This window comes from Salvelinus alpinus, chromosome 16 (genome assembly GCF_045679555.1).
Source record: "Salvelinus alpinus chromosome 16, SLU_Salpinus.1, whole genome shotgun sequence".
NCBI lineage: Eukaryota > Metazoa > Chordata > Actinopteri > Salmoniformes > Salmonidae > Salvelinus > Salvelinus alpinus.
The window spans coordinates 7010490-7035846 of NC_092101.1; the positions used below are offsets into that span (position 1 = coordinate 7010490).

Here is a 25357-nt window from a genome sequence, read left to right on the forward strand (position 1 = left end):
ATGTTAATGAGCATTTTTCCTTTGCCAAGATATGTTGCATATCAAAAAGCTGATGAAACAGCATGATCATTACACAGGTGCACCTTGTGCTGGGGACAATAAAAGGCCACTCTAAAATGTGCAGTTTTGTCAATTTGGCAGTAGGTCCAAACAGCCTCACAACCACAGACCATGTGTATGGGTTTGTGTGGGCGAGCGGTTTACTGTTGTCAACATTGTGAACAGAGTGCCCCATGGTGGCGCTGGGGTTATGGAATGGGAAGGCATAAGCTATAGACAACGAACACAATTGCATTTTAGTGATGGCAATTTGAACGCACAGAGATACCGTGACGAGATCCTGAGGCCCATTGACATGCCATTCATTCTCCGCCATCACCTCATGTTTCAGCATGATAATGCACAGCCCCATGTCGCAAGGCTCTACACAATTCCCGGAATTTGAAAATGTCCCAGTTCTTTCATGGCCTGCATAATCACCAGAGATGTCACCCATTGGGAATGTTTGGGATGGTCTGGATCGCCATTTACGGCAGCGTGTTCCAGTTCCCGCCAATTTCCAGCAACTTCGTACAGCCATTGAAGAGAACATTCCACAGGCCATAAATCAGCAGCCTGGTCAACTCTATGCGAAGGAGATGTGTCGGGCTGCATGAGGCAAGTGGTGGTCACACCAGATACTGACTGGTTTTATGATCCACGACCCTACCTTTTTTTTGAAGGTACTGTATCTGTGACCAACAGATGCATATCTGTATTCCCAGTCATGTGAAATCCATAGACTAGGGCCTAATTAATTTATTTCAATTGACTGACCTCCTTATATGAACTGTAACACAGTCAAACCTTTGAAATTGTTGCATGTTGCATTTATATTTTTGTCCAGTATACATGGAGTCCCAAGCAAAAGGATAAGAAATCCTAATACTCTCCAAAACACTCCCTAGTCCCTAGCCTTGTCTCATTTCCTTGACGACTATTCTTCAGACTCATCAGTGTAAAAAGTGTCTTTCATTTGACTGTCACAAGCCACTGTTTTCTCTTATCTCTCGCTCACCATTCTGTCGCCTTTCTTTACCTTTGTTTTCCCCCTTTAAACCTCGTTTGAAAACGTTTTGCCTCCCCGCACGGATTAAAAGCGAAGGAGGAGAAAAACCAACAACAACACAATTAATGAAGCGCGCAGAGACAAATCTAAATAAATACATTTAACACACAACCTTAGGGTCTGCGCACTGTGTCAAATTGTGTGATTAAATACGTGACTGCCTCGCTAGCAGAGACAACTGAAGTGTGGAGTCTCTGCTATTGCATGCGCACGCGCACGCACACACACACAACCCGACCCTTTCCACACAGGCACACCAACCACCTCCCATTCCCTCCTCCTCTCTCCCACCCGCCCACCTCTCTCGCTCCTTTCCTCGTCCGTCTCCCTCTCTTCCTCCAGTCATCTCTGATTAGAGGTCCCTTTCATTTCTGAGGGAGACCTTACGCGTGCGGCCCAACCTGATTACTGGAGTGGGCCGCTTTGATGATTCAATCACAATTAACACAGCCTAGAATCACCGCTGCAGCTGCCGCTCCAGTCCACCTTTCCCAGGCACTCCTTAGTGTGTGTGTGTGTGTGTGTGTGTGTGTGTGTGTGTGTGTGTGTGTGGTAGGGGAAGGTATAGTTTGTGTGTGTGGTACCTAGAGCACCAGCTTAAGCAGCATTTATGTCTAATCTGCCCAGTGGGAGTTGCAGGGGGCTGAGTGCTAGGCCAGTGTGTAAAGTGTTTTTTTCCCCCAGACCAACATGAGTGCTCCTAACTAGCCGCCATGCTGGCTCAAGCAGCAATCCAACATGTCCGCCAGTCCCAGGTGGGCTAGTGTTCTGCAGTACAGTTACTGCTACATTGGACACAAAATGGTAGCCTGTACTGTAGAATGAGCCTTAGTGCTTAAACAGACCACGGACAATCATATTATCATAGAAATGGTTGTGGTCTCATGCACTTTCCTTAAAATGGGCGAATGGCACCCATATATGAAAAGGACAAAAAGGCACTGTACGCTCCTTCATCAGGTCAAAACTCTCTCTGGGTTTAAATATTGTCATTAATAGGGGCAATCTGGGATCCTCTCCAACCCAATCCCTCAGGTGTTTACCAAAACAGTGGCGGAGTGGCCACTTTGTTGTTGTTTGAACTACAGATTGCCCCTTTAAAGGTGGTATAAGGAGCAATCATACGAGCATACTCTTGACACATACCCTATCAGCACTGTATTGTCATGTGACGGAGGAAAATGGCCTCAATCAGTTTGCTTTCTCAAGCCTCGCTGATGATACAGGCGAAAGGTTGAGTGGAACATACACTAGGCATGCAGACTGATTAGGACAGTCTCAATTCGTCGGGGCATGGACTTTACAAGGTGTCGAAAGCATTCGGGATGCTGGCCCATGTTGACGCCAATGCTTCCCACAGTTGTGTCAAGTTGGCTGGATGTCCTTTGGGTGGTGGACCATTCTTGATACACACGGGAAACTGTTGAAACTACTTGTGTCTTGCCCATTCACCCTCTGACCGGTGCACATACACCATCCTTGCCTCAATTGTCTCAAGGCTTAAAAATCCTTCTTTAACCTGTCTCCTCCCCATCATCTACACTGATTGAAGTGGATATGAACAAGTGACATCATAGCTTTCACCTGGATTCACCTGGTCGGTCTATGTCATGGAAAGAGCAGGTGTTCTTAATGTTTCGTACACTCAGTGTATAGGACAGTAGCGTTTCTAGACACAGAATCAATGGGAGGGAGGCATGAATAGAAACAGAATGTGTCATCTCTAAGAAAAGGACACACGCATGGACACACACACACACACACAAACACACACTTACCCTGGCGTCGGTGACTTTGAACTCTCGGAGGATGTACTGGGGCATGTTGTACTCGGCCATGGGGTCCACCACAAAGTACTGGTACCTGGCCGAACGCTCAGCTGGCCAGTACTGATGGCACTTCTCCTGTGAACACAGAGAGAGACACACACACATGTGAGGGGGCATAAGATAAATAGATCTTTGAGATGAACGCGAATACATAGACTACAGTCAGTGCAGGTTAGGCATGTGCTCCGTTTGTCATTGGGGTAGTAGTACAGACTGCACTACAGAGGATAACTGAATGATGGACAGAGAGAAGAATGCTTGAGTGGGTCTGTGTGTCTGTGAGTGAGTGAGTGAGTGAAAGAGATCAAGTGTCTCCTACCCTGCCCATCTCTCGGAGTTTGGTGAGCATGACTACGATGGTAGAGTTGTTCTCCCACAGCATCCTCCAGAAGTCTTCTGTGGTCTCTGCCAACGGGCCCTGCGTGGCGATGTAAGCCTTCTGTTGCCTGGCAACACACACACACACACTCAGGTCAGACATGTAGTGTGGTGAGTCAGACAGACAGAGAGACAGTCATAGTTGCATGCACGCAAACACACACACACACAAACACACACACACACACACACACACACACACACACACACACACACACACACACACACACACACACACACACACACACACACACACACACACACACACACACACACACACACACACACACACACACCCCTCCGACTTTCTCTCTCTTCCCCACCCCCACACCCATTCCACCTACCTGTATCCGTCGATGAAGCTGGCGTTGATGTAGTCGGAGCCCTCAAGGCCCCTGATGGGCTGCAGGCAGACGCGAGTGGTCTCGTAGGGCATGATGTTCACCAGACGGTTCTTGAACTTGTTGCAGGGCAGGTTGGCACTGATGAATCTGGACGTGTGGGCCTTGGAATTGGCCAGGCGCTGTAGAGGAGGAGGAGTTGGAGGATTGGACGGAGGGATGGCGAGAGGGAGCGGTGGAGGGATGAGGGAAGATGGGTGAGAAGAGAGGGAAGGAGGGAGAGAGGGAGAGGGACATGGAGAGGGAGGGAGAGGGGTAGGGGGAAGAGGGGAGAGAAGAGAGGGAAGGGAGGAGAGAGGGAGAGGGATAGGGACATGGAGAGGGAGGGAGAGGGACATGGAGAGGGAGGGAGAGGGGTAGGGGGAAGAGGGGAGAGAAGAGAGGGAAGGGAGGAGAGAGGGAGAGGGACATGGAGAGGGGTAGGGGGAAGAGGGGAGAGAAGAGAGGGAAGGGAGGAGAGAGGGAGAGGGAGGGGTAGGGGAGATAGGAATGAATGTCACATGGAACGAGAGTCAAAAGGATAGAAAGTGGTAGAGAGAGAAGGAGAGCGAGAGATGGAAGACTACAGAGTAATAAAGAACTGTGAGATCTTATCTGAGCAAGACAGAGCTGAGCCAGAGACGATGGCTGAAGCACCTTAAAAATGCAGACACATCTATTTGATGAATGATTTCATAATGTATGGCTGGATGGAGCAATCAAAGAACACACTCTTTAATCTACTCCCCATTTCCTTTTCACATCCCTGTGTACTTTGCAACATGCAGTCTTGCGTGAGGTGCTATGAGGTAAAATAGTACGACTTGAAGCACTGCTCTGTGCTACTGTAACAAGCTAGCATCAAACAGAAACTGGAGAGGTGTGTTTCTATGAGGCAGTAAACCCATCTGCAAAAAGTGGGTCACTTAAGTCTTTGATAATGGGAGTCTGGTATATGCTCTGCACACAGTCGAGCACACAGTCACACAGAATGCATTCGAGCAGGCCCGTGCACACACACAGTGTCATGATCCAAATTGGGACCTGTACTGACAAATGACCATCAAAGGGACCATCACGGCAGTTTGTGGGTCAGTCTGTCTGACAATATCATCCCTCACACACACCTCACCCCCCACCCCCCTCTTCTCCCTATTCACTCCTTTGACCTTGATGTCTGCTGTGTGTAAGCTATACTTTTTCTGACAGCCTCTCTCTATCCCTTCTCAATCTTTCTCTCGGCCTAACTCTCGCTACTCCTTCCTCCCTCCCTAAAATGTCTCTCACTCATTCCCCCAATGTAATTGTTTCTCTCTCCCTCTCCCCCTCTCTTTCTCCCTCACCCCCCTCTTCTCTCTCTATCTCTCTTTCGGTGCCAAAAGCCCAGACTGTCATTGCCACTTGGATTTGGGTCAACCCCCCTGTCCACATCCCATCCTCTCTTCCCTCTCTCCTTTCTTCCCTTTGATCCCCCTTTAACAGAGGCAACTGGAATGAGACTGGCTGGCAAGGCGCCCAGATCTGTTACTACACCAAACTCCGGGGGGAGAGTGTGGATTGGAAAACCAACCAATCTGGCAACCCGTCCTTGTTTCCCTTCCTCCCTAAGGGCAGAGACGCACCTAGGTAACCTCTAGTCAAAGAAACAACCTTAGTTTCCCCTTTCCACCGGGAGTTCTGGATGATACTGTACTTATGTTCTCTGTCATGTAGCCTACAAATACCATAATGCTAAGCAGGATGGGCGGGATTTGCATTTTTTTGGGACTATTCCATTGGTTGCATTGGGCCAGGCAAGCTTGATCAAGCATAGCTGAAGTGTCGTTTGAAAGAAAATAAATACTATTTGAACCTAGGTCTGGTGTGCGCACTGGCAGTCGTAAGTAAACAAAGACATAAATACTGCTATGGACGACTGCACTGATCTCAAGCCTATAGACCAGGGTTTCCCAAACTCTGTCCCAGGGACCCCAAGGGGTGCACGTTTTGGTTTTTGCCCTAGCACTACACATCTGATTCAAATAATCAAGTAATCATCAAGTTGATTATTTTAATCAGCTGTGCAGTTCTAGGGGAAAAAACTAAACGAGCCTCTAAGACTTTGGCGGCCATGAAAATTGTCAAGCAAATAACAGCCGGTCTCAGGGTAATTGACCGTTATTTAACATAAACACATTTAGCATCTCCTGGCTCCATGCATAACCTATATGCCACTGATGCAGACCTTTGGAACATCTGCATTTAATAGAGCCTATTTCAGAAGAACAGAATAGCATACTCTGAGTTGTCCTTATGTTAGGCCCTGATCTGGCTATGCCATATGGCTGTGGTCTACACAAGTTAATTTAGCAGACAAGATTTGCTTAGAATTTCGTGGCATAGTTTGATAATATTTTACGAAGAATACAATTGAACATAGCTGAAAATAAAATAGAAAGGATATTTTCTCCAAACGATTTGCGGCACAGCCTTTGTGTAGCTGTAAATGCACCCTAAAAAATCCATGCCTTTTGCGGCCAGTTGTGCCCTTGGGCTGAATATAATAACTAGAAATCCCTTCTCCCGGCAGCATGCTCTGAAGCACCTCTCACTCACATGGCTCTCTCAGATATCTCAATTCTTATTAGCCAACGCCCGTCATGTAAACGGGTTATCTCACATGGCTACAAGTAAACATGGCTCTCCATCATGTGATCGGGTCTTTCTCACAGGCTACAAGTGAAGACAGACACATCGGGGACGCAACTGCGCCAGTCCTTATTGAATTCCGAGGCGCATATTGAAGATGTTGGAAGAACTGTCTACATTTACTTTTCGTCAGTCAACAAGATGAGTAGGCCTAACGAACGGAAAAATCACAAGCATATGTCAATATACTATCCCCCCCATAGTACAAAATTTGACCTATTATATTCTGTGCGAGAAATAAATATTCCCAATTTAGTCTGGGACAGTTGTGAGTTGCGATAGATCCCAGATTAATACAACCACAAACATCAAAAAAACATTTTAAAAGCAATGAGGCTGACGCAACAGATCAGAACTTTTAGCTTAAAATGTTGATCAACTATTAGGCTATTTCTTCACATTATAAGCGCAGCAATGCACACATGGAAATAGCGGGAAAACACCATCTCAAAAGTGACCGCAAATGCCATTATGCAAGTAATGCTAATGGTGGATTTTTATGATAAAAATGATCTTCCCCAAACTTGAAACACGCTGCTTATGTATGCCAGTTATGCTCTACACCCGTTGTAAAGCGGATTAATGTGCTTAATTTTAAGAAGTTATTTGGCCACTTTAGTTGAGATAGAAAACGTCTCAAAACATATAGGCCTATGGCTAGGCTACATCGGGCGTGCGAATACGATTTGAAAAAGTCGCAAAAAAAGGTATGCGATGTTTCTTGCCTTAACAGCACACAAGCTGAGCATCATTCACAAGTGATAGGCTAATATGGTCAGCCATCAGACTATTCGTAATTTAATCTTGTCTTTACGTACAGTGCATTCAGAAAGTGTTCAGACCCCTTGACTTTTCCCCCATTTTGTTACGTTACAGCCTTATTCTAAAATTGATTAAATCATTTCCCCCCTCTAATCAATCTACACACAATACCACATAATGACAAAGCAAATAAAGGTTTACATTGTTTTTGCAAATTTATTAAAATATTTTTTAAACATAAATTCCTTATTTACATAAATATACAGACCCTTTGCTATGAGACTTGAAATTGAGCTTTCCATTGATCACCCTTGAAATGTTACAGCTTGATTGGAATCCACCTGTGCTAAATTCAATTGATTGGACATGATTTAGAAAAGCACACACCTGTCTATATAAGGTCCCACAGTTGACAGTGCATGTCAGAGCAAAAACCAAACCATGAGGTCAAAGGAATTGTCCGTAGAGTAGCCAGTCAGAAGCTACTCCTTAGTAAAAGGCACATGACAGCCTGCTTGGAGTTTGCCAAAAGGTGCCTAAAGGACTGTCAGACTATGAGAAATAAGATTCTCTGGTCTGATGAAACCAAGATTGAACTCTTTGGCCTGAATGCCAAACGTCACGTCTGGAAGAAACCTGGCATCATGCTGTAGGGATGTTTTTCAGCGGCAGGGACTGGGAGATTAGTCAGGATCTCGGGAAAGATTAACGGAGCACAGAGATCCTTGATGAAAACCTGCCCCAGAGTGCTCAGGACCTCAGACTGGGGTGATGGTTCACCTTACAACAGGACAACGACTCTAAGCACACAGCCAAGACAACGCAGGAGTGGCTTTGGGACAAGTCTCTGAATGTCCTTGAGTGGCCCAGCCAGAGCCCGGACTTGAACACGATCGAACATCTCTGGAGAGACCTGAACAGAGCTTGATAGGATCTGCAGAGAAGAATTGGAGAAACTCCCCAAATACAGGTGTGCCAAGCTTTTACCATCATACCCAAGAAGACTTGAGGCTGTAATCGCTGCGAAAGGTTTTTCAACAAAGTACTGAGTAAAGAGTCTGAATACTTATGTAAATGTCATATTTCACAAATATAGGTCATATTTTCACAAATAAAATTAAAAAGTTTTTTTGCTTTGGCATTATGGGGTATTATGTGTAGATTGACGAGGGAAAAAAACAATTTTATCCGTTTTAGAATAAGGCCGTAATGTAACAAAATGTGGAACAATTCAAGGGGTCTGAATACTTTCTGAATGCACTGTATACTAAATAATATGTGACATTTGTTTTGATTTAGGAATGGACCATTATCATGCAACTGTCTCGAAACAGGGGAAGGAGAAAAAATACATGTCATCTATGCACTTAAATAAGGAATGGAGGACGCTTTTCCCATGGTTCATTTTCATGCCAGCCAGGTAGGCTATACTCCCTTTGTAAAGATAAGCAATGTGCTTAATATTAGGGAAGTTGAGAAATAAATATTGTAGGCCTAGCCTATAGAAAGCTGATGGAACCCTCCTCTTTTTAATAGAGGCCATCAAAACTCTGTTATCTCCCTCATTGCATGGAAATGTTGCGCACCATGTGCTCATGAGCTCTCATGAAGTGTTTGATTTTCGATTACATTTGCATTGATGCCAGAATGATTAGATGGACAATAGAGTGCTGAGCACAGTTTGGTAGGCTACTAATGACCATCAGCAGCATCGGAGCTTGGAGAAGCCAAGTTACCGTGACTAAACGGTCACGTGGAATTTGACCGCGGGTCATGACTCGTGACCGCCTATGTGGCGGTAATATGGTCACCGTAACAGCCCTACGTGCACCCCTTGGGGTCCCAAGGACCGAGTTTGGGAAACGCTGACTAACTGTCGCAGCAACTCCTTTCTAAGACGCAGTAACGTCTCTCTGTTCATTAGTGAGAGGACCCTCCTGCTTGCCCTCGCCGTTTCGCCTCGCCATGCGTCAACATGAACTATTAAATGACACCTTCTCACTAACGCTCTCGCGCTACGACCACCGCTGCCCGCCGCTATTTATCCGACGCGACTGCATACCTCTCAGTACCGTTATCGCTATTACAGACGGGGCTGTAGTTGTTCGAGATTATATCGTGGTACACTGTAGCAAATGTCTTGGATGAAACCGTCATCATTATTGTTTCTTCGAGCGGCGAGATGATAAATGGCATTGGGAATATTACAAATGATTCTGAGGCGAGATATCGGCATGTACATGTGTAATTCAAGGTCAAGTGTATCGTTGTGCAAACGGGGAACAACAAAGTTCGGATAGTATTGGATCATCGGTCTCTCGCTTAGTGTTTGGCCACATTCCATGCACTTCCGCGTTCGGATAACGGGTTCTCACCGCAGCAGTTATTTAAGTTTAAGTTTAAATTCATCGCTTTATGCCTTTTCAGAATAATCCTTCATTTGGAGTCTATACACTGATCACAAAGCTGCTCTATCTGGAGAATATTATTTGATATCCTTGAGAAATGGATTCACACCGAAGACAAAGAGCAGAGAGCTTAACTGTTCAATTCCTAGCTTTTTTAAAAGGCAAAGCTATTGAGTGGTGTGAGCAAACAGTGGCTGAATGTTTGAGGTTAAGGCTCACATGAATGAGGTATAATAAACTCTCTATAAACATTTGTACCTCCATGAATTGGGTGAGATATCGACATGCCCATTTTAATGCGCCGTTATGAAATATATACAAGTCAATATATATTTTCAAATGTTTCCAAGGCCATTTCAATTTAAACGTTAGTGTTTTACCTCTTGGCTCAAAGATATCATGGATGTGACAGAGCACTGAGAGCAACTGAAGATAAAAACGAAATGTTGCTCCTCCACATAATTGATGGTTTCGTATTAGTAGGCCTAAAACCTAAATAAACCTCAATTTTGTGCCTTTCCCCACATGTCTTTTGTACCTACATGTCTATGGCCTACCTTAAACTCCGGCTCCGCACCACTCTACCAAACAAACATCCTCCATTTCGTACCTTCCCCAGCCTCCCCACCCCCAGTTCCCCCATACCCTATCTACACCCCTTACCTTAAACTCAGGCTCCGCACCACTCTACCAAACAAACGTCCTCCATTCCGTACCTTCCCCAGCCTCCCCACCCCCAGCTCCCCTATACCCTATCTACACCCCCTACCTTAAACTCCAGCTCCATGCCGGTGACGTGCTCGCCCGTCTCCACCTGGGCCAGCTTCTGGATGTACGAGTACAGGCTCCTGGCCGCCACCTCCGTGTTGCCGCACGCCACCGCCTCCAGCAGCGCGTCGTGGATGAAGCTGTACTGGTCCTCCGTCTGCACCATGTAGTTCCGCTGCGAGCGCATCAGCGTCACGTGGCCGTAGATGTCCACCGTCTTCTCGTGCTTGATGCGCTCCAGCATGGCGTCGATCACGATGAAGCAGCCCGTCCTTCCGACGCCCGCACTGGGAGAGGAGGGAGGGGGGGGGGGGGAGCAAGAGAGGAGAGTGGGGAGAGGGGGAGAGAGAGAACATTAGAGATTGTTCTCGAAAAATCACGTCAGACCGAACAGATACAATTTCATCACAGATGAGAGATGTGAGCGATTGAGACTTCTCGTCTGTCGTTCCCCGCTTTGACAACGTCTGCTTGATCCAGTCATGCTAGTACATTCACATCGCAGCGGTCATTCTGCAGGCACTAATACGAGTGGGTTTGAATAGGATTTTGAAATGCGAAGGATGGCGGGATGCAAGGGGCCAAGGAGGGAGGTGGTGAAGAAGAGAGGGATGATAGAAGAACAAACAGAGGGTTGGGAGAGAGAGGGCGGACCAGGAGAAAGACGCAGAACAAAGAGAGGAAGAGATTGGGGGGGGAAAGAGGACGTGAAGGAGAGACATAGTTAATAAGGAGCGACTGTCTGTGTGAGTGTGTGTCTGTGTGTGTGTGTGTTTGTGTGTGAGTGACTCAGAGCCCTGCAGTCTAGTGTTAACACACTAGAGAGCTACGACTTTCACTTTACTCACCACTACTACCGTTATACCAGCACTGCATGACTGGATCTACGCACTGAACCGTACAAACGCACGCACGCACGCACGCACGCACACACACACACACTGATGTGTATCGTGTCTATTGTAAAGTGTATTGCTCACGCTGTTGAACAGTGGTTGTCACACCTCCTGACTTGGGAGGGCAACTGTACAGGTTCCCAGCGACAACTCGCCTGGTTGAACCCTTGTTTGTTGCCATGGCAGTAAACTACTTCGTACATTGAATTCAGAGCATGCATATAGTGAGTGAGGATATCTTTCCAATAAATATGAATGATTGATCTACTGCCATGCTGTGTGTGAACAAAGATACTGTAAGTATGGACGGAATCCTAACGGTGCACTTCGTATCAGCCGTCTACGGACGTCGATGGAATATCGAGGGTTACGACTTGGCCTCTGTACTCTGAGGAATAAGGAACTGTTGCTTTCAAGTGCTGGGTCCGTAGTTCATTGGAAGAAAGTGAGGAGACCTTGACACGGGCTCTGCAGTAACACACGTCGTTCAACGAACCTAGTTGAATCCTTATGGAGTCGAGTTAACCTAGTTGAATCCTTATGGAGTCTAGTTAACCTAGTTGAATCCTTATGGAGTCGAGTTAACCTAGTTGAATCCTTATGGAGTCTAGTTAACCTAGTTGAATCCTTATGGAGTCGAGTTAACCTAGTTGAATCCTTATGGAGTCTTGTTAACCTAGTTGAATCCTTATGGAGTCTTGTTAACCTAGTTGAATCCTTATGGAGTCTAGTTAACCTAGTTGAATCCTTATGGAGTCTTGTTAACCTAGTTGAATCCTTATGGAGTCGAGTTAACCTAGTTGAATCCTTATGGAGTCTAGTTAACCTAGTTGAATCCTTATGGAGTCTAGTTAACCTAGTTGAATCCTTATGGAGTCGAGTTAACCTAGTTGAATCCTTATGGAGTCTTGTTAACCTAGTTGAATCCTTATGGAGTCTTGTTAACCTAGTTGAATCCTTATGGAGTCTAGTTAACCTAGTTGAATCCTTATGGAGTCGAGTTAACCTAGTTGAATCCTTATGGAGTCGAGTTAACCTAGTTGAATCCTTATGGAGTCTTGTTAACCTAGTTGAATCCTTATGGAGTCTAGTTAACCTAGTTGAATCCTTATGGAGTCTAGTTAACCTAGTTGAATCCTTATGGAGTCTAGTTAACCCAGTTGAATCCTTATGGAGTCTAGTTAACCTAGTTGAATCCTTATGGAGTCGAGTTAACCTAGTTGAATCCTTATGGAGTCGAGTTAACCTAGTTGAATCCTTATGGAGTCTTGTTAACCTAGTTGAATCCTTATGGAGTCCAGTTAACCTAGTTGAATCCTTATGGAGTCTAGTTAACCTAGTTGAATCCTTATGGAGTCTAGTTAACCTAGTTGAACCCTTATGGAGTCTAGTTAACCTAGTTGAATCCTTATGGAGTCTAGTTAACCTAGTTGAATCCTTATGGAGTCTAGTTAACCTAGTTGAATCCTTATGGAGTCTAGTTAACCTAGTTGAATCCTTATGGAGTCTAGTTAACCTAGTTGAATCCTTATGGAGTCTAGTTAACCTAGTTGAATCCTTATGGAGTCTAGTTAACCTAGTTGAATCTCATCCTAGTTGAGTCCGAAAGCTGGATCGAATCTCCGAGCTGACAAGGTCAAAACCGGTCGTTCTGCCCCTGAGCAAGGCAGTTAACCCACTGTTCCCCGGGCGCCCATGACGTGGATGTTGATTAAGGCAGCCCCCCGCAACTCTCTGATTCAGAGGGGTTAAATGCGGAAGACACATTTCACTTGAATGCATTCAGTTGTACAACTGACTAAGTCGTTGAATGGGGTGAAACAAAAACCTGCACCAAACAGTGTGTGGCCATCCAGAAGTATTATTTTCATATACTATATACCCTGCTGTGAAATCTGTCCACTATCTGTAGCTGTGTAGTGTGTTCATGTGTGTGTTTGTGTGTGTGTGTGTGTACCAACCTGCAGTGGGCGATGATGGGGCCTGCGTCAGGGGGGTTACATGTCTTGACTCTGCGTAGGAAGGCCAGGAAGGGGGTGGGGTACTCAGGGACCCCGTGGTCAGGCCACGCCGTGAACTGGAACTGACGGACCTCCCGCTTCTCACTGGAACCATTCTGGAGGGGCAGAAGAGAGAGATGCGGGTTAATTCAACATGTGTGTGTGTGTGTGTTTGTGTGTGGGTGGGTGGGATGGGGGGTAATTGAACGTGTGTGTGTGGGGGGGGTTATTTGAATGGGTGTGTGGTGGGGGGTAATTTAAAATGTGTGTGTGTGTGGGGGGGTTAATTCAACGTGTGTGTGGGGGGAGGGTAATTCAACATGTGTGTGTGTGTGTGTGGGGGGGGGGGTTAATTCAACGTGTGTGTGGGGGGAGGGTAATTCAACGTGTGTGTGGGGGGAGGGTAATTCAACATGTGTGTGTGTGTGTTTGTGTGTGGGTGGGTGGGATGGGGGGTAATTGAACGTGTGTGTGTGGGGGGGTTAATTCAACATTTGAATGTGTGTGTGGTGGTGGGGGGGGGGGTAATTTAAAATGTGTGTGTGTGTGGGGGGGTTAATTCAACGTGTGTGTGGGGGGAGGGTAATTCAACATGTGTGTGTGTGTGTGTGTGGGGGGGGGGTTAATTCAACGTGTGTGTGGGGGGAGGGTAATTCAACATGTGTGTGTGTGTGGGGGGGGGGGGGGGGGGTTAATTCAATGTGTGTGTGTGTGTGTGAGTGAAACAGCTCTGATTTCAAGCCTCTATGTCTATTCCACTGTACATTTTTGTCCCGATGCAAACCCATTCAAAGAGTGGTTAAGCTAGCAACGTGTCTCCTATTCTTATATAGGACCTAGCATGTCACAATCTTAGCTACTTGCTTAAACATTTGTAGGGTATTTCATCTTTCCACCCCAAAATCTGTTCCCCGGTCTGTGTGCCAACCACAATAAAACAGAGGACACGCCCGATACATAAAGAGAGCGGTAATAAGGACGCATTGGAAAGCCGTCTAACGCATAAAATAAGAAAAATTATCCAGTGGCAAAAAAACAAAAACAAAATGAGAAAAAAAACACCTCACATTGCCCTGCCCTCTACTTTCCCCTTTCCCTTTCTTCCTGGGAGCTCTTTAAAGCTGTCGTTTGCATTTCAATGCAGCGTTTTCTGCTATCCTCACAGACATTTCTGCTGAATAAATGAATAAATAAATGCGTTAATTAAAAGCAAACTGACCTAGTTTGCGGGGATTTGCCTATTTTTTTTGTCGTTTTATTTCCTGGTCATTCCACTGGTTTTGTGTTTCCTGCTGTGGATGTGCTTCTTTCTTTGCAGGGAGGGATAACTAGCTGTGTCCCTGCATATTACGCACACATATAGATGCCTGTGTGTGTGTGTGGAGAGTGTGTGTGTGTGGAGGGTGTGTGTGTGTGTTACAGACTCTCTACAAAGCAAATACCGTAACCAGAGCACATGTACTCTACTGTATGCTTATTGTTAAATGTATGTTTATTTTGACCCTTGGTTATTGTTGTTACTGTTGTCCCGTTGACAATTTTGTCACGTCATGCCAATAAAGCGAATTTAATTGAATTGAAAGAGAGAGAGAGAGAGAGAGACACAGAGAGAGAGAGACAGAGAGAGACAGAGAGAGAGAGAGAGAGAGAGAGAGAGAGAGAGAGACACACAGAGAGAGAGAGACAGAGAGAGAGAGAGAAAGAGAGAGAGACACAGAGAGAGAGAGAGAGAGAGAGAGATACAGAGAGAGAGAGAGAGAAAGAGAGAGAGAGACACAGAGAGAGAGAAAGAGACACAGAGAGACACAGAGAGAGAGAGAAAGAGAGAGAGAGAGAGAGAGAGAGAGAGAGAGAGACAGAGAGAGAGAGAGAAAGACACAGAGAGAGAGACAGAGAGAGAGAGAAAGAGAGAGAGACACAGAGAGAGAGACAGAGAGAGGTGGGGGGATAAGAGACAGCTGGGGAAGAAGAGAGAACATGGAGAGATGTGTGAGGGATAGAGGGAGGGTAAGAGAGAGATGGAATAGCAGCGTGTGGAAAAACTGAGGAAAGAAAAAAGGGGGGAGAGGGGTGGAGTATAGAGAGCACAGAGGGATCTAGAGGGACGCGTCGACAAGCTGCTGTAAACCCACAGATGTGTACAACAAGCCCGAAAATTCTAACCAGCCCAAAAGCACCAGTGCTACTAGCTAGCCTCAGCTAGCTACTCTACTTAGCTCCATTATAAAGCAACAGAACGCGTTAGCCACCTAGCACTGAACCTAACCGGCCCAAAAGCACCGGTGTTACCAGCTAGCTAGCTCCCCTTAGCTCCAGCACATAGCAGTCTGTTAACATAGCATTAGCGTTTAGCGTTAGCACTGTGCTCCATTTAACAGAACCACATCACACCGCCACAGACATCTTAAAGGGCCCACTTATTGCAGTCGTATCTTTTAAAGATACATGTCCTTCTTTTAGCTCTACACTTTTATGTCGGCTTGACCGCCAAGAGTCGGGGACGGGCGGGATATAAAAAGTCGGCCAATTATGCATGTAGCATTTTCTTCCGCTCACTTAGCTAAGTGCTTCTACTTGGCAGACGAGCATTAAAAGATGATTGGACAGCAAACAAGAGAGGAAGAGGAAGGAGGTCTGGGAAGAAGGAAAGAATGTAAATCGTTTGGGAGAAGGAGAGAGAGAGGGAGCGAGAGAAAGAGAGAGACACTAAAAGAAGGTAGGGGCAGAGAGAGAGAGAGAGAGATTGAGAAAGAGAGAAATAGAGAAACAATTTCCTTCTCCTTTCCATCCTTCACCTAATTCCCCGCCATTCTGTTGTTTATTTGCGTGTTGGATGCAGCAGGAGGATGTTGTGTTGAGGGCTGGCTCCGAGGAAATACGCTGTTTGTGAGTTTGACTCGCAAAGCCAATACAATACAAGGAGACAGACAGACAGGCTCCTGAAAGGCTTGCTCTCCCCAGGGCCCGCCATGCAAGACCCTGCATACACCCGCATATTACAGCTCATATCGCATTCAGGACCATTCTTATTCCTCTCCTCGCATTATTTCCACATTGGTTTCTCCTCAGATGGCCTCCCAAAACATACAAACAAAGCCTCCACTGAAACAATTAGTGTTCCACCGAGCCTACTAGAAGGCAGAACCATATTGCTTTAAACTACTACAGTACCTGATATTTTCAGTTCTATAGGGGGCCTAGGGAGTAGTATGGATATAACAGTCTAGACTGGAGTGTAGAATGTAGGGAGTCCGATTTAAAATGTTGTGCAGTTTGAATTGTGTAGTGTGGTGAGGTATGTTTTGCCCGTGTGTACAGTACTCTGCAGTGTGACTTGCAGCACAACATCGTGTGAAATTTGTTTCAGTACGGGTGGAGTAAAGTTGTGTACTCACTCGTACCTTGTGCAGGGAGAAGGTGCGGACGCAGAAGGTGGCCAGCTCTATGGTGTCCAGTAGAGTCACCTGGGTCATCCCATAGGTCTCAGTTCCTCGACTGGGCCAGTACTGGTCACACTTGATCTGAGGAGAGCGGAGACGAGGTGGGTAAGTGCACAGGCACTCCCAAACACGCAACACAGGCAAACGATGGCATTCATTCACACATATACACATCACACAAAAACGCAAACATGCACGCATACACACACAAATGCGAAAACGCACGCACCACACACAAAATCACACCGAATCCTATTACACAGTGAACCCCATTCCTTCACCAGCCGTCCTAAAAAGAAAAAGGCTCACAGAACACACCAGGGCCCGGTTTCCCGATAGAACATTAGCTTAGTGTGTTTTAACGATGCCTCATTCCTGTGACGGCCGAAGAACTCACATGCGCTTCCCAAAACACCACATCGGGAGACATTTCTCAAAGTTCGTAGTCGGAGCTTGTTTCGATACAAATAGGATCGAAAGAAAGGCAGCACTACTCTCAGATCAGCTTTCTCCATTCACATCTTACCTTAACATTCAGATTATTCCACAATACTGATGACAGATCAGTTCCTAGAGATAGGCTATCACTTATGGTACCAGTCAAAAGATTGGACACATCTACTCATTCAAGGGTTTTTCTTATTTTTTTTATTTTTTTTTACTATTTTCTACATTGTAGAATAATAGTGAAAACATCAAAACTATGAAATAACACATATGGAATCATGTAGTAACCAAAAAAGTGTTAAACAAATCCAAATCTATTTTATATTTGAGATTCTTCAAATCAGCCACCCATTGCCTCGATGACAGCTTTGCACACTCTTGGCATTCTCTCAACCAGCTTCATGAGGTAGTCCCCTGGAATGCATTTAAATGAACAGGTGTGCCTTGTTAAAAGTAAAATTGTGGAATTTCTTTCCTTCTTAATGCATTTGAGCAAATCAGTTGCGTTGTGACAAGGTACGGGTGGTATATTGAAGAATCTAAAATAAAATAAACTATTTTGATTTCTTGAACACTTTTTTGGTTACTACATGATTCCATATGTTCTATTTCATAGTTTTGATGTCTTCACTATTATTCTACAATGTAGAACATTTTTAAAATAAAGAAAAACCCTGGAATGAGTAGGCGTGTCCAAACTTTTGACTGGTACTACATATGGCTGTGAAGATTAAGGTGGCTTATTCTAATGCTTCCCCTATAATAATAGACTCATCGTATATTTGGTACATCATTGCTCACACGTTGTTACACATCCTGAAATACACTGAGTATACCAAACATTAGGAACACCTTCGGGCCCTGTGATGCCTTTACATTTTCTACACTTTAGGAAAATAAACAGAGAGCACCGGGGGAATGAAAGGAGAAAAAAAAAGTGTCAAATCAACTCCTTTCCTGAAGGCTTCACCTACAATCATCAAACCCCTCCCCATCCCTCCATCTTCCCGTCCCCCTGCCTCCCCCTAGCAACAACCGCCAATCAATCAAGGGTGGGTATGTTTCCCTTTCAGCAGAGATACACACAGTGTGTCCAAGACAGCTCCCCCACCACTCCCCCAACACTCAGTCACCCTATCCATCCTTTAATGAAGATTCATTCAATACGTGGCAATCGGCAACCCCCCCCCCCCCAGGCCCTGATGCGATGTGACAGCTAGTCCAGGAAACGCATCGTTCTAACACTCTCATTGTGTTCACAGTCGACGCTTGCCGCCTGCTAACCCTGATGGTTTCTGACAGGGGTGGAACACACACGACGGAGGGACAGGTAAACGGATGAAAAGGGCAGAGATGGAGGAGGATAACAGAAAACGAGGTAAGATACCTGAGGTAAAGAAACTTGGCATTCTTCGTATTGTTGTAAGACGATTCACAATGCCCGGGCTGATTATGGCTTGCATGTAGACAACAACATTGCACTAACCACAAATGATTCTCTGTTCCTGTACACTTTAAAGTGCCTCATGCTTTCCTCAGATGCACTGCAGAATTTCGAAGTCGTTTTTCTGTACAGTCTGTTTTGGTCAGAAAACAAGCCTAGCACTGATCCAGGGGGAACACCAGATTCAATTCCAAAGTTATTTACCCGTGATTTCTCTTCCAGTCTGGTCATCATGACCACAGTGGCTGCTCTCTGTTCCCACACCATCCTCCAGAAGTCCCCGAACGTCTCGGGCAAAGGACCCTGCGTTGCGATGTAGGCATTCTGCTTCCTGTAACCGTCTATGTAGTTGGCGTTGATATAGTCGCTGCCTATGATACCTGGAAATTGAGAGAAGAGAGTAATAGAGTTGAAGAAGGGACCATTTCTAGAATGGTTGGTTGTTAATAAGCCAAGTGGCCAACTTTAATGGCTCAGGCAATTTTCCGACTCCGACTGTGTTCTTATTGCTCTTATTGCCGTGTTCTTAGGTCACTGTGTCCTCTCTCTTTCCACCTTTCTTTCTTTCTTTCTTTCTCTCTCTCAATTTCTTTCTTTCACTTTCGTCTTCTCCCCCCCCCCCCCCTCTCTCTCCCTCTCCCTCTCCCTCTCCCTCTCCCTCTCTCTCTTTCTCTCTTATGTTTTATTTATGTATTTCTCTGGCCTGGTGTTGTGGTTGTGATTTAGTGTTGATGCTGGAGTGCGCAGTAAGGAGCGCGGGGCCTGTGGAGTAAATCAGTGCTCCGAGCGGTCCTCTCTCCTCCATCGCTCTACAGCCGTCACCACGGCCTGTCACATACACAGGCCCCACTAAATCTCAGCTAAAATAGCCCTCCTGCACGCAGGCTGGGGGAGTGTTTGTGTCAGAATAAGCCCTGCAGTGTGTCTGATTGTGTGTCACTGACATATGTATGAAATCGAGCACACAGCCATGCAATCTCCATAGTCAAACATTGGCTGTAGCATGGCCTGACTTTTAACGTGGCACCGTCATAGGGGGCCACCTTTCCAACAAGTCAGTTCATAAAGTTTCTACGCTGCTAGAGCTGCCCCGGTCAACTGTAAGTGCTGTTATTGTGAAGTGGAAACGTCTAGGAGCAACAACGGCTCAACTGTGAAGTGGTAGACCTCACAAGCTCACAGAACGGGACCACCGAGTGGAGAAGCGCGTAGCGTCTAAAAATCGCCTGTCCTCGGTTGCAACACTCACTACCGAGTTCCAAACTGCCTCTGGAAGCAAAGTCAGCACAATTACGGTTCGTCAGGAGCTTCATGAGATGGTTTTCCATGGCCGGCAAGCCGCACACAAGCCTAAGATCACCATGTGCAATGCCAAGCATTGGCAGGAGTGGTGTAAAGCTCGGCGCCATTCTACTCTGGAGCAGTGGACACGCGTTCTCTGGTGTGACGAATCACGCTTCACCATCTAGCAGTCCGATGGATGAATCTGGGTTTGGCGGATGCCAGGAGAATGCTACCTGCCCGAATGCATAGTGCCAACTGTAATGTTTGGTGGAGGAGGAATAATGGTCTGGGGCTGTTTTTTATGGTTCGGGCTAGGCCCATTAGTTCCAATGAAGGGAAATCTTAACGCTACAGCATACAATTATATTTTAGACAATTCTGTGCTTCCAACTTTGTGGCAACAGTTTGGGGAAGGCCCTTTCCTGTTTCAGCATGACAATGCCCCCATGCACAAAGCAAGCTCCATAGAGAAATGGTTTGTCGAGATCGATCTGGAAGAACTTGACTGGCCTGCACAAAGCCCTGACCTCAAACCCATGGTTGAATGGAAGCAAGTCCCCGCAGCAATGTTCCAACATCTAGTGGAAAGCCTTCCCAGAAGGGTAGAGGTTGTTATAGCAGCAAAGGGGAGGAACAACTCCATATTAATGATTTTGGAATGAGATGTTCGACAAGCAGGTGTCCACATACTTTTGGTCATGTAGTGTAGGTCTATCTTCGTGTGTGTGTGTGTGTGTAAGTGTGTGGGTGTGTGAGAGAGTCAAATGTAGCTCATCATTCCTCTCTGTCAAAAATAGCCATCGTCTATGTGTGTATGCTCTTGAGACCCTGTCAGCTTAATATGTCCCAATGTCCAAAGCCTTTGACGCCATACACATTCACAATACATTCTTTAGGCAAATGCATATATAATATATGGGAGCTCTGAGAATACCATTCGTTTAGTCTCCAACGTATCCTCCGACCATTGTATCTATCTTCAACCAGGCAATCTGTAACCTCAATGAGCCTACTAATTGTATTTACTCTTATCTAGACTAGAGTCTACTCTTCTATCAACTAATAAAAGATGGTTGCATGTCTCACGCCTTCCTTTATCAGACGTATAACATACTAGTTATAACTCTTAAACTCTAAAACGCTTCAACAGACTGCAATGGCCGCTCGAAAAGTCACGTTCCTTTAATTGACGTTTTCGCACTCAAGCGACAAGCAATGAAACACTCGACTGGGCTAATTTAAGAGTAGGGAGACGCGACAAAGAGCGCGGCGACAACCGTGGGGGGAGGGAGAGAAAGCGAGAGAAAAGGCAAACGTCATTAAAAAGGATTCCACATCGCACAATGCGATTGTGGCGCATTGGCGTTAGTCATAGCTAAGTGAACAGCAAATGGCTGCATACATGAATTGTTCTACTGCTGTGACTAATGGCAAAATCACTGCACTGTAAAATGGAAATTTCAGACTTGATTAATTTATGTATTTATGGACGCTTTGCCAGGAATGATTTTGTCATGTGTGCTGTCGCACTCTTAAATTGGGCTTATTGCGAACTGTCAAAATCAAGTCGAAATGGATAAGTCGCAGAAAAATGTGGAGAGAGGTTGAGAGCTCGGCAGTGTTGAAGGGTGACGAGTTCGCCTGGCTATGACGAACGCTAGGAGACTTTCCCTGTTGAAGGGTGAGCTCCTCTGGCAATGTTCTCAACTAGGCACCAATGGTCATTTCATAAGATCAAATAAGATGAGACCAAAGCGTATTGGGCAGTCAGTCTACCTCAAACCTTGGACTGCAAGACATAACAGACCAACACAGAGTATTGAAGTTGCAATTGGCGGGGTAAAAAGTTCCAAAAAGTGACTAGTCTTACCTTCGATGGGTGCGAGGATGACGCGGGAGTGGTCGTAGGCGATGACGTTGGCATAGCGGTTTTTGGGCTTGTTCACCTCCAGGTTGGAGTGTTCCCATGTAAACTGCTGGCCCGGATCGATGGACTGTGGGACAAGATAGAACACACACGCACACACAATATGACATCCTCAGAAAGGAGACGAAAGAAAGATACAGAGAGGGAAGGCACAGAAAGGAACACAACAATACAGAGAGAGAGAGAGAGAGAGAGAGAGAGAGAGAGAGAGAGAGAGAGAGAGAGAGAGAGAGAGAGAGAGAGAGAGAGAGAGAGAGAGAGAGAGAGAGAGAGAGAGAGAGAGAGAGAGAGAGAGAGAGAGAGATAGCAAGAAAAAGAATAAACAAGGGAACAACAGCCTCATTAGCAGTTGCTCCGTGCCCACTTCAAATATAAACGTCTGCGCAGGTGGCTTCATCATCTCGTTAATGTAGACAGTGCATAATGGCAATGAAAATATTGATCAAGGTGGCAGCTCTTCTCTTAGGGAGAAAAACAGAGACGGGGAATAAACCAGGTTCCTGGGCCCCGACACTGCTGGCAAGACAAATGCTGCCCGCGCTTGGAATACGAGATTTCCGGATAAATATTCTATTCCCTTGTCAGGGTAATTTAGTATTCCATTATGATTCGGCGCTCGCTCGCGGGCCCTGGCGCTAGCTTGAAGGATGTTTTCGGTTAGGGCCTGGCGCAGGGAACAGAGATTGAGGCTAAATAAAGTCCAAATAGGAGGCTGATGTAACAGTTTACCCGCAATCATCACAGTGAAATAACAGACAGCCAGCTCGGCACAAGGAGAACCTGCTCCGCATTGTCCCCATCTCTGTCTCTCTCTCTCATCCCATCCTTCTCCTCTTTTTCTCTTGTCTGGTCTCCCCTGAGGCTGACTGGGATTACTTTGTGTGTAGTAGTGCTCTCCTGAAGGCGTGTGTGTGTGTTTGTATAATAGGGTGAGTGTGGTTTCTACTTTAACACTCCTCTCCCTCCTCCACTTCCCCTATCCTGACAAAAAGGTGTTGCCAAGGGGATGAGTATGAGTGACAGCTCCCATTAAAAGGGGGTGGGTCTTTCTTGAATGGGGCATGTTGGTGCTGACACCTGATGGATTAGTTACTCCACCTCCTCAGTACATTCCATAGCTTTAGGCGATGATGGACCCTTCGAAAAAGTATCCTCCCATTCCCTGTTTCCGAACCTCCACCAGCCACCCCTGCTATGTACATTCTCTGAAGATATGCCGCACCTCACCATCCAGCTCCTGTACTGCATTCCTGATCATTAACCGAGCTCCCCTTCCTACCCCTCTCCTCTCTACGCTTTCTTCCCTCCCTCCTCCTCCTCTCCTCCCACCATCATCCCGCCACACTAGAAAAACCAATCACTCAGAGCCCCAAAGAGTCCGGGCTTGGCAAGCCAAGACGCCCAGATGAGCAGCCATTCATCAAGAAAATAACAAAATGAAAATTACACTTCTCCATTTAATTTGGTAATTTATTTTTCTGGGGGAGCGAGATGGAGAGGGGAGAGGGGGAGCGAGATGGAGAGGGGAGAGGGGGAGCGAGGTGGAGAGGGGGAGCGAGGTGGAGAGGGGAGAGAGATGGAGAGGGGAGAGGGGGAGCGAGGTGGAGAGGGGAGAGGGGGAGCGAGATGGAGAGGGGAGAGGGGGAGCGTGATGGAGAGGGGGAGCGAGGTGGAGAGGGGGAGCGAGATGGAGAGAGAGAGAGAGAGAGAGAGAGAGAGAGGAGTGCACTGTAAGTAGCATTCCTTTCGGAGCCAAGTAATTAAGAACTTTGCGTTGTACCAAAGTGTTCCGAAGTGTCAACAAGTCACTTTTTCCAAACCCTCACCGATGACTCGATACCCTCCTCCTTTTCTGCCTCGCCCGTGTGAAGGGAAGTCGATTTGGTACACGGTCCAACCCAGATGTATAAATAATAGATAAGAAGAAGATGTACTGTATGGCTGCAAGCAGTCATTATCCCAACAGCCACCACCATCCACCACCGGCTTAACTGTGGTTCTCCTGTTGGCATCCAGTACTACAGTACCCACAACTCTCCCTGGTGCAGCTCTGATGCTCTGGACGAGGACATTGCTGTATGCAAACGAGGGCTGATTCAGCGATCCTGATTTCTAATCAGCGGCGGGGTTCATTTATAACCTCCCTGGCTGCACTCGGGGCTTCGACAGCTCGGCTTCATGCTCGCCCGATGTGTGTGTGTGTGTGTGCGTGTGTGTGTGTAGATCCACCATGCTGCAGCTAAGAATCTTAAGGGTGGTTGACAGGCCATCCGTTGACTGGTGTGGGACTGGACGCATTATGACGGAATAAGTGCTCAGTTATTTTTGTTGTGATTATGAAATTGCATTGGGGGAATTGCATTGGTTGTCTGGAAACCCAACATTTAAGTATAGAATGGAATTTGTGTTGATTCATTATTTTGCGCCCAATTGAAGAGGATGTGGTGGCACTTTGATTATATATTACAGAGCCAACTTTGATTAGATAACATGCCACTACAATGTTAATACAGTTAATTCACTAAAACCTTGGAATCCCAGTAACCTCATTCTACCCTGGTCAGGGGTGAAGTTTCCCCTAGGTACAGATCTAGGATCAGCTTCCCCCTCCCCAAATCCTAACCTTAACCGTTAGTGTGGAAAATGCAAAACTGACCCAAGATCAGCGTCTAGACGCAACGTCCCCCTACACCATTCTACCTCACCAGAGACCCAACTTTAACCCTTAACCCCTGACCCCAGCCCACTCACCTCATACTCCTGGGAGAGCTTCAGGTTGTCGTTGGCTTTGAGAAGCTCCGTGTGTTCAGCCAGCTCCGCGATGGGGATGGGTGGATGATTCATCATACCTGTTCGCCACACAGATGGAGAGAGAGGGAACCGAGGGAGGGGGGGAAGGAGGGATAGACAGAAAGTGCGTCAGTACAGCTGCTATGGCATTTGAAGTGAGAGGCTAAAACCCTCAAAAAGTTAAGAGAATGACAGGACAAGGGTTTGGGGGGAAGGGGGGTTGTGGATAATGCGGTTCTGCTAGCTGCAGAGGAGACAGAGGGAGGGGGGGGGGGGTAAGTGAGAAAGCCTTAAGTGACAAGGGAGGGAGGGAATACTGGGGAACATTCTGGAATTCAAACACACAGTCCGTATGGAGTTGATGGGTGATGTTAAGGAATACAGTTGAGACCAGGCCGGAGCTCAAATTTTTATTCTGCACACTCACTACTATTCCCCTTCGTAATGGCGCACAAGTTAAAGGGCCGCAAATGAAGGACAACCAATGGGTGATTGCTATGGTGAGAAAGAACCCCCCGACCAATTACCGCTCAAGTCTACAGAGAGACGCGGCTTTTAATAGCTTGGCAACAGAGACAAGGCAACAAACCTCGGTTTTTGATGGGGGGAATAATAAAAGAGAGAAAACACCCCTTGAGTTTAGCCTTTGGAGCCAATATGATGCAATGTTGACATAAATTGTTCTTCACTCCTCAGTGCACAAAAACAAAAGGAATTATAGTTTTTATGCTAGGGTAAGAGGAAAAAAACTAGATCTTTCTCTTAACCGAGTCACTGTGACAAGGAAGAGCTATTCACAATAGCATAA

General features: G+C 46.2%; 1 protein-coding gene across 13 annotated transcripts in view; it reads right to left on the minus strand.

The window, feature by feature from the left end:
• Positions 1-25357, minus strand: part of LOC139540708 (receptor-type tyrosine-protein phosphatase S-like) — a 271577-nt gene that overhangs the window by 17321 nt on the left and 228899 nt on the right. For 7 of the 13 annotated variants that reach the window (XM_071344590.1, XM_071344588.1, XM_071344593.1 and 4 more), the window contains 9 exons: positions 24511-24608; positions 21703-21826; positions 18753-18928; positions 16613-16738; positions 13179-13333; positions 10323-10608; positions 3660-3838; positions 3257-3383; positions 2887-3012 (listed from right to left, as the gene is read on the minus strand). In XM_071344590.1, the coding sequence (XP_071200691.1) occupies positions 2887-3012; positions 3257-3383; positions 3660-3838; positions 10323-10608; positions 13179-13333; positions 16613-16738; positions 18753-18928; positions 21703-21826; positions 24511-24608 (1397 nt within the window). The remainder of the gene's footprint in view (positions 1-2886; positions 3013-3256; positions 3384-3659; positions 3839-10322; positions 10609-13178; positions 13334-16612; positions 16739-18752; positions 18929-21702; positions 21827-24510; positions 24609-25357) is intronic. The other 6 variants (XM_071344598.1, XM_071344589.1, XM_071344597.1 and 3 more) reach the window with 1 other exon arrangement.